Genomic DNA, 10135 nt, shown 5'->3' on the forward strand with positions numbered 1-10135 from the left:
CCATCCAAAAAACAAAATTCTTCCTAAGATATACATCTAACTATAAGGGAACTGTTTGTCCAAAGCACAGAGCATCCTGTTGTCTTAATTTCCTCTGTCTGAAGCAGAGAGTGTACTGTCCATCAGTGACTGCAGCAGGTTAGTCCTTACAGAACTGGTCAATGAGCAACACTCCCTATTCTTCTTTGTTTAAAGGAGTCAGAAATAAAAACAGTATAGTATATATAGAAACAACTGTGAAAAGGACAGGACCCATAATATACCTATGTACAACATCATGGAATCCTAGAATCCTGGAGACTCTCAGAAGAGCATTCGAGGAGGATTTATTTTTTACAGTTTTCCTGAATGAATAGGTAGCGGATTAGGCAGTGTCGAGGTGTTCACCATCTCATAAAGCAGCCTCTCCTACATGTGCAGCTGTTTCTTAGGGCATTTAATGCTGAATTAATATTTTTCTTCCTCTTACTTTTACCAGTTGGTCTCTGGAACAATACATAATGAGGTTCTATTCCCATTTGTGACAGCCCTTCAAGTGATACACAAAGGGGAAGTCCCACATTGTGGTCCTTTCTGTTGAGAGCCTACTATATGTCAGGTACTATGCTAGGCATTATCTCTCTTTTTTTTTTTCTTTTTTTCTGTACGCGGGCCTCTCACTGTTGTGGCCTCTCCCGTTGCGGAGCACAGGCTCGGGACGCGCAGGCTCAGCGGCCATGGCTTACGGGCCCAGCCGCTCCGCAGCATGTGGGATCTTCCTGGACCGGGGCACGAACCCGTGTCCCCTGCATCGGCAGGTGGACTCTCAACCACTGCGCCACCAGGAAAGCCCCTTTTGTTATAATTTTAAAAGGAACACTGTGGTTAAAAAAAAAAAAAGACTGTGCACGTGTCATACTAGTATTTACATAAGACAGATTCTCAGACGTAATTACTGGGTCAAAGACTGTGAACCTCTGAAACATTTGCTGCCTTCCAGGAAACTGTTCCAATACACGTTCCTTTGGAAAATCCTAACTTGAAATGTTACGGATCTGATATTGCTTTTTGTAGTCATAAAAGCCTCATCCTTTATTAACTGAAACTTAATTCTTCCACTTTGGAGATCAATACCTGATGCATATAGCTTCGCATTAACCTCTAGTTTAATCAGCATTCCTCTAGATAAAATGTTGAAGACATTTTAGCTCCTTATCAGGAAGGGCTGTCTAAACAGAGAGCTGTTCGAAGATCGGAGCTCCTCAGTCCTGGAGGCAGGGGAGCAGAGACGGGACAATTACTTGGCAGAATGTTATGGATTCTTTCTTTTTTTTCAGTCCTCAAATCTTTGGGAAACACCTCGTCCCGCAGCGACGTGCAAGGACCTGAAGACCCAGGCTGAATTTCGAGAGTTTAGCTAAGTGATCCAGTGCTGGGATTCTCCAAATTCTTTATGGCTGGCTGGACCTTAATTTTAGGCTTTGTGGAGGGTGTGCCTGTGCGAATGAATGACAGGAAACGCAGGAAATGAAAACTAGCTTTTATTTTATTTCAATTAATTACGTTTCTTAAAACTATCCATCAAGCCCACTTGTGGGTTTTGGATATAAAGATAAATTCTTGCTGAAAGAACATTCTGGGGCGGGAAAAGGAGAGGCAATTGTGGGTGGGGGAGGTTGGGCGAAAAAAATCAATATCTCCTAGTCTTCTCGCAGTATGGCTCGTTTCCCGTACTCCTCGACCCCCGCTACCAAGCCCTGACATCCCTTCCGTGGAGTTAGCGCCGGCCGGCAAGCGAGCAACGCCGGACACTTAGTGGCCCGGAACCTCGCGTGCGCGTTTCCGGCAGCAGCGTGCAAGGGGAAGTGTTTGGGCGACGCACCGCCTCGCGCCATGCCCTTCAGCACCGCGCTCGGAGGTGAAAGCTCGTGGCTTGGGTCCCGGCCGTGGTCTTGGTGATTTTCTTTGTAGTTGGAGGTCAGAGGCCAGGCCTCAAGTGGGAACGGCCTCACCATGATGAACGGCCGGCCGGACCGAGTGCCCTTACAGTTCCTGCCGAATGAGGCCCGGAGCCTGCCGCCGCCCAAGCTAACCGACCCGCGGCTCTTCTACGTCGGCTTCTTGGGTTACTGCTCCGGCCTGATTGATAACGCGATCCGGCGTCGGCCGGTGGCGTCGGCCGGTGAGGGCTGCGCGGGCGGGATGGTCTGGGAGGAGAGGGGGCCGTAGGGCTGAGGGCCGGCTCTGCCTTAGGCTGCCTGAGGTGCCTCCGCTTTTCCGGGCCTTTTCGCGTTAACAGGCCCCGCCTCGCCTCCCTCAGGTATCCGCGCCCCGTGAGCTTCTCAGAATCGGGCCGGCCAGAGTGTCATTTCAGGAAACTGAGATGCAGTGCAACCCACGACCTCGCAGTGAGTCTGTGAAGGACTCCGGACTGAACTGCCTGCTCCCCTCTCAGTTCGTGCTGTGGGGTGTGCAAAAATGAGCGATCAGTCGATGCAATGCACTACTGACACTGCGTGCATTATAGCATTTAGTCTTCAGACACCTTGGGTGGTGAGGTGGGGGAGAGGTATTATCCATAATGGGGAAACAGAGCCTTAGATTAAAGCAGCTTGCCCAAGGTCCTAAGTAGCACAGTCTGTTTGTAAACTTCAGAGTTTAAAGAAGGTGCTGTTCAGAACCAGCACTTCTCAGATTTAATGTGCATACTAATAACTTGGGGATCTTGTTAAAATGCAGGTGGCGGTTCATTAGATCTGGAGAGAGGCCTGATGGTCCCAATCTCCCAGACGCTGCTGGTCTGGGGACTTCACATTGAGTAGGAGGCTCTAAACCACTGGGCTGTATTTCCTAGTAGATCAGTGTTCACCTGTCTGAAACCAGCAGTGATAGTGACACAGTTAACTGTGCTAAAGTCTATGGCTTTCCAAAGGGAAGAGAGGGAAACTTTGTAAAAGGTGTGTTTGAATTTAGCTTTGATATGTCAGACGGATACTTGGAGAGAGCCTTCCAGGCCCGTGGGAGGCTAGTGGGAGTGAATGGGGGGCAAGAGCACCTGAATGGGGGGCAGTTGATGAGTGAGTGCCGAGTAGGGCGATAAGGCAACAAAGATTTAGGTGGATGGTGGCAATTTATTCTCTAGGCAGATGGGAACCTTACATGCTTTTGAAAGCTATCAGAGGAAGTTCAGTGATTGGACCTGTGTTTTAAAAGGTCAACTTTGTTAGAAACTGATTGGAGCCAGGGAGCCCAGCTAGGAAGAAGGCTAATACAATGGTTCAGGCAAGCAGGAATCACCTCACTTGTGCCCCTTTTGCCTTCTTCCAGCTGTATGTATGCCTGGAGGTTGACTCCCAACCCACCAAATTTTGGCATTTCTAGTGCTCAAATAGACTTGAGATCCTGTCTGCTTTGGACATGCCCCCACTCCACAGAAAGGAGTGATCTTTGTCCATTTCTGCCACTAGGAACTATGGGGTGTTCTCCCTTCTTATCACCACTCCACACTTGCCCATGCCTGTCACTTGGTGTAATGGAAGGAGCTCCATTTTGGAATTAAATGGCCTTGCTCCGCTGCTTCCCAGCCATGTCACCTTGGGCAAGTTACTTGGTCAGGGCTCAAGTTTCCTCATCTATAAAGTGAGAATAATTCATCTTTGCATATTTTTTTTTGAGAATTAAGTGAGATTCTATAGGCAGATGCCTGGCACACGCAAGGTGCCTAACAGGTTTCCCTTTCCTTAGCTCTTGTTATGCAAACAGTTTACCATATATTTGTTCAACCTTAACTGAGCTCTTTCTCTGTGCCAGGCAGTGTTACACACTGGGTGTATGGGGGGAGGAATACTGACCTGCCCTTGAGGAACTCCTAATTGTGTCAGGGAGACAAACAGATCTGGGTCTAGGTGTGACAGACAGGTATTTTGATAGAGGTGGGTGAGCAGAGAGTGCTTTGGGAGCATAAAGGAGGTTCAGATCAGAGGGATCCTGTTCCAGAGGAAGAAACGGTTGGCTGAGATTTGAAGTATGTATCACTTAATCTCACCTCATTGTTGTCAAAGAATGTTTTGTGCCTTTTCTGGGAGACAGAAGAGCACAGTAGTTAAGAGCACAAGCTTTTGGATTTGACACCACCTCCTCCCTACTAGCCATTTGATTCTGGAGAAGTTACTTATCTCTGTGAGCTTTAGTTTCCTCATCTATGAAATAGGGATGGTGTCTACCTCTTTGTGTGGCTGTGAGAACTAGGTGAGATAATGGATGTAAAGCACTTAGCCCAGGCCTAGGGGTCAGAGTTCCTGGGTTTCCCCTTAGTTGCTTGGGAAAATTCAGGTCTTGAGGACTTTATTGAAATAGTTTTCCTCAGCAGCATTTATTGAATGCATACTGTGTTTATCTAGTTCAATGTCTGGCATATAGTAATGTTCAATGAATATTTATTGAATGAATGTGTAGATTACAAGGAAATATAAAACATTGTCCCAACCATCCAAAGATTTACAAACCAGATGGGCATATCTATTAAAAAGGTGAATTGTGGTACAACTTCATGCACATAGGAGGAGTGGGGAAGAGAAATACACAGTGGATTTTCCAACTATGGCCATGGAGAGTACCTGGCATTCTGTAGGTAGTTGGAATATTGTTAATGAAATCAAGTTGTGCAGATCTTTTTCAAGTTAGCAGAAAATATTAAATACAATTTTTTCTTAAGCTTTTCTTCCATCACCTGTTTTTAAACCCTTGTTTCTGGTTACCACTTACCTGCCCTAAATTTAGTTAGTTGGTATCTAAGTGTAATCCACAAAATTAAATGTTTATTGATTTCTAGTTTAATATATCACTAGTTTATGGCATTCTGCAAAGAGCACCATGGCTTTCAAGTTTAGGTTCACTGAGTAAAGGAAAGAAGGGGAAAATGATTGTGGGAGGGTCGTGTATGTGGTGAAAGGGAGACCACTGCTGAAAGAGAAGAGGCTAGGGAAATGAGGACTTGAGAAGAGGCCAAGCCATGCCTTTAGGGCTAGGACACTGATATCATCTAAATCTTCTGTGAGGGATATGAGTAAGCACAGAGAGTCTGAGTCTTTGTATCTGTGTAGTCCAGTGGCACACGGGAGAACCCAGCACATTTTGGTTTGCTGTATTACAGGTGGCCCATTAGGGGAAGCAGTGGCTCTTTGGGCTAAGGGAGAATGCAGAAGAGACTGGTCCCTGTCCAGTCCCAGGTCATAGTGATACTTTGCATTTTTATTGTTTTACAATTTTCCCAAAACACTATAATAACTACTGTGAAAAAGATAGGTTAGGTATTATCTTTGTTTTAGAGGTAGTAAATTGCTTTGCCCAAGGCCATTCATCCATTTATTATATATTTATTAAGTGCTGTCTGTGTGCTGGTATACAAAGACGAATCAAACATTGACTTTGCCTGGTAGTAGAGAGAGAAATAATTACTATAGCAATTTCCATATTAATAGAGATGAGTTCATCCTTTTAACTCTAGGAAAGTTATAGGAAGGTTTCTTAGCAGAAGTGATGTCTGAGTTGAATCTTGAAGGCTCAGGAAGTTGCTGGACAGATAAGTAATCAGTGCATGGTATATAGAAGCATGAAGGAGCCTAGTTTATGTGAGGAATTAAAAGTAGTTCAGTATTGCTGGGCACAATGTGCATATCAGGGAGTGTCAGAAGATGAAGGTGGAAGAGGCAGCTCATGAAAGGCCTGGGAGATCATATGCACGAGTTTAGGGTCCTGTTGACCATAATTGGAGAAGGGACTGACAGACTAGTTTGTGTTTTAGTAGAAATTCCTCTCATGACAGGGTAAAAGCTGGGATCAGTGTGGAGTAGAACATGAGGTGAAAGGGAGACCAGTTAGTGTAAATGAGCACAAGTTCCCTGAAGTGAGGAAAGGAAATATTTATAAGGTAGCATTGACGGTGACTGGATGTAGGGGAAGAGGGTAGAAAAAAAAGATAATTACTATGTTTATTACCCAGGACATGGATTCCTGGGTAAATGGTCTTATTCTCTGAAATAAGAAAAGGAGGTATGAATAGGAAGGAACTGAGTTTGTTTGGGGGAATTCAGGTAAATGTATCTGTCAAATATTTGGCTATATTTGTTGTTCAGCACGGGTGCCTGAGTTGGACGTTACTTATAGATGATAACAGATAAAACTATAGGAATAAAAAGTTCTCCAAAGGAACATCTATGGGATAAGAAGAGGGCTGGGAATAGAATTCTGAAGCATAGCTAGAAAACCTGCCCTTAGCCTTTTGCAAAAAAATATTTTTGTATATAAAGTTTATACCTTTGCATCTCCCCTTCACATTTAAAATTTTGGCTTTCCTAGATCATGTGATCCTCTCCAGTCTTATTATAATCGGATGATTTTTTAGTAGGATGATTTTATTTATTTATTTATTATTTATTTATTTGCTGCTCCACGTGGCATGCGGGATCTTAGTTCCCCAACCAGGGATCGAACCCATACCCCCTGCAGTGGATGCGTAGTCTTAACCACCGGACCGCCAGGGAAGTCCCAGTAGGATGACTTTTTAAACATAGTTTTTGAATATGCAAAATTACAAAATTTAGAAGGTACAAAAGAGAATTGAGATATATTTGTTGTACAGTGTACTGTTTTAGTAACCACTAGATATGCAAAAATAAATTGGTATATGGAGACAAACCAGATTGCTTTTAGACCATCTGTAGAGGACTTTACCTCTACTCGTCATCTTCTGAACATGTCCTGGAATACAAGCTAGTGTAGGTCTAAAGTTAACTTATTGAAAAAGAAAAACTTTTTTTTTTCTGTTTCAGTCTGCCATTCAAGTTTTTGTACTTATCCACCTTTTTCCTTGAAGAAACTTATAAAGCCTGAATTTAAAAAATCTTGGGTTCTGTCGATAGTTATATTTGTAGACTTAATGTTGCTTTTCATAGTTGCCAGATATCCTTGGGAAGATGTCCCAAAGAATACCCATGTACAAAAGCCTTTTTTCTTAAAAGAATGTTGAAAGAAATAAATTATATATCTGAAACATGAAAAATATGATTTTTAACACACGTGACTGATTTTTGCTTTCTTTGGGATTTGTTTCAATTTCAGGTTTGCATCGCCAGCTTCTATATGTTACTTCCTTTATTTTTGTCGGATATTATCTTTTAAAACGTCAAGACTGTATGTGTGCTCTGAGGGACCATGATATGTTTGCATATGTAAAGTCACATCCAGAGGATTTTCCTGAAAAAGGTATTTCAAGTTAATTGTAGAAAACTTCTTTCTTATTCTGTATCATTTTCCCTGGTTAATCTTATTTATGCCTATGGCTTCAGTGCCTTCTGTATTCTGTTGACTTCCACATCTTTGTCTATAGACCAGAATTCTCTTGAATTCATATATCCAGTTTCTGGCTGAGTATCTCTGTGTCCCTCAGACAGCAGACAACTCATGTCCCCTCTGCTTGCCCAGACCTCCTGTTCTTCTGTGTCCTGCTTCAGTGAATGGCACACTGTCCACCTAGGCTCTCCAGCCAGAAGCCTGGGAATCATCTTCAAGTCTGTGTCTTTGACTTCCCATTAGTCATCAAGTCTAACCGTTCTAATCCCTAAATAATTCTCAGCTCTGCACTCTCCTCTCTACCCTTGCCACTACCCTGGTTCAGGCCCTGGTAATCTCTTGTGTGGCTCTTGCACTTGCCTCCAGCTTGCCTCTGCCTTTAGTCTTACCAAAAATCACATCTGTGTGGATAAATATGGATGTGCTTAAAATAGCTATCCATTGCCTTTTGGATAAAATCAAGACTCCCTAGGATGGCTTGTTTTCCCAGGCTGAGCTAATTACCTGGTAGAAACACTTAACTCATACCTCTTATCCACCCCTTATCACCCACAGGCTGTGTTGTGTCCCTCACTGGACCGTAGCTTCATCTTTGTTTCTCCAGCCTCCAGCACAGAGCCTACACATAGTAGGCACTTAATAAATAATGGCTGGCCTGAACTACATAGAGCCCTGCCTCATCTCCTGCCTCATGAAGTGCTGTCCTGAACCTGCCCTATATTGCTTTGTACATGCTATACCTCCTTAGTCCTCCTCTTGCCCCATTTCCACTCTGCGCACCCAACAAATTCCTGCTCAAGATTCATCATCTCAATGAAGCCTTCATCCAGCTATAGACAGGAATTTCCTTAGCATACTCTACTTATCTTTGTGCAGCTGTGAATATAACTGTAATACAGCTGTTTTCTTGTTCAGATTTTATACAGATACACAATATAGATGTGTACATATGTGAATGAATGAGTGTAGGAAATTTTTGAAATTTTGTAAATATATAGATTTTTAGATTTTCCTATTTATGTAAAAGTATAATATTAAGCATTTAAATTTCATCAGACTGAATGATGATGTGTAGGGTCCTATTTAGCTCTGAAATTGTATTACTCTAACATTTCCCTAGCCTTCAGTCACATATGTGATGATTATGGTGGATCAGAAAGGCAACTTGTTTTTGCCAATGAAGAGCTCAAAGACTAATACAAAGCCATGAATAGTAGGTGTATCAGGGATGGGAAATACGCAGAACTGCTGGATGTTAGATCTGAAAAAGGAATCTTGGGAATATTGATTTCTAAGAGGGAGACCCAGTATTAGTTAGTCCTCAGTCCCAGACCTCTGGCTCTTTGCCTCCACATTTCCACTAGCTCCCTCTGGCAGTGAGTGTAGCCTCACGGGCTCATTCTCTCTGAGCAGCAGATTACTGGCAAGTGTGCCAAGAGCCTTCTGCACGGACAGTGCAGTCATGGAGAGCTTGAACGCCTCGGCTCCTGGCCCCTCCCTATTCATTCCTTCTTTTACCCCTTCAGCTAGGATCCCCCTGGCAGCCCTTTGCCCCTCCAGATAACCATCTGGATGTCACCACAGATTCTTCCAAAGTTATTCTTCATTCAGTGGAACAAAATGCCTCAGTGATTGCCAAGCCATGGTTGAGGACTAGAAAATAAGGCAGTTCTTAAAAGAATACTAAGTGTTAATTTTTCTTCAGGAAATATGATTTTTTAAACACAATTTTAAAATCTTCTGTGATCTTTCTTTTTATAGATAAGAAAATTTACGGTAAAATTCTTGAAGAATTCCATCCAGTGCGTTGAAGTCTCCAAAATGCTTGCTCCGGTTTCACTGATACCGGTTTTTTCTGAATTTTGTGGATCTGTTTCTGTGACATCTGAAGTTTATGTTAATCTATACATTAACACCTTGTGATTAAAATGATCATCATAAGCACTCTGACTCCTTTTTGTCATAAGAAAAATAGTTCATCAGAGAATGGTCAGTTTCCATTTACCTAGTTTTAAGAAGCCATCTGGTAGATTTAAAAATGGGGTTCTAGTTCAGAGTTGGCAAGCTATATATAGCCTGTGGGCCAAATCTGGCTCACTGCCAATACAATTTTACTGGACACAGCCAAGCTCATTTGTTTATCTGTTTATGGCTGCTTCCATGCTACTGCAGCAGAGTTGAGTGGTTGTGACAGAGACCTAATGGTCTGCAAAGCCTAAAATATTTAATATATGGCCCTTTACAGAAGAGTTTTGCCTGCTCCAGTTCTAATGCCAAGTGAAACCAAGCAAGCCAGATTATGGAAGGTTTTGTGAGTCGTGCAGAATAATTTTGACTTGATTCTGTAGGTAGTGGAAAGTCACTAAATGATTTTAAATAGGAATAACATGGTCATGTTTGTATTACTGAGCTCTCTGCAACAACATAGAGGGTGGTTGAGAAGGAGGAAACTCAAGACCAGGAGAACAGCTGACACGGCAAAGGGGTCTCAGCTCTTAGATGGATCATCCTGGAGAAAGTGGGCTCAGTAGCTAATTCTGTCCACAGTGGAGCTTGGTGCAATTAGAAGTAAGAGGTCCCACCTAACTAGAATGAGGTTACTCTTTATGGCTTATCAAGTCCAAATGCTTGTCCAAAAAGTTTTTGTTTCCAAAGTCAGATTTTATAATCAGATTAGGTTTTGGAGATTAATAAAAGTGTTTGTTTATATGTGATTTCAAATTAGGTGGCAGTCTGAATATAAGCAGATGGGCAAATCAGATGGTTCCATCTCTCTTCTTTTGAGTCCTACTTGTTAAAAATGAAA

At 42.8% G+C, this 10135-nt stretch overlaps 1 protein-coding gene across 1 annotated transcript; it reads left to right on the top strand.

The window, feature by feature from the left end:
- The first annotated feature begins 1840 nt into the window (after positions 1-1840).
- On the top strand, positions 1841-9273 carry NDUFC2 (NADH:ubiquinone oxidoreductase subunit C2). The gene is made up of 3 exons (XM_065882325.1): positions 1841-2161; positions 7099-7242; positions 9091-9273. The coding sequence occupies exons 1-3, from the start codon at positions 1993-1995 to the stop codon at positions 9138-9140; spliced, it is 363 nt and encodes a 120-aa protein (XP_065738397.1). The 5' UTR covers positions 1841-1992; the 3' UTR covers positions 9141-9273.
- Positions 9274-10135: the final 862 nt, after the last annotated feature.

The sequence above is a fragment of the Phocoena phocoena genome, chromosome 8, assembly GCF_963924675.1.
Source record: "Phocoena phocoena chromosome 8, mPhoPho1.1, whole genome shotgun sequence".
Lineage (NCBI taxonomy): Eukaryota > Metazoa > Chordata > Mammalia > Artiodactyla > Phocoenidae > Phocoena > Phocoena phocoena.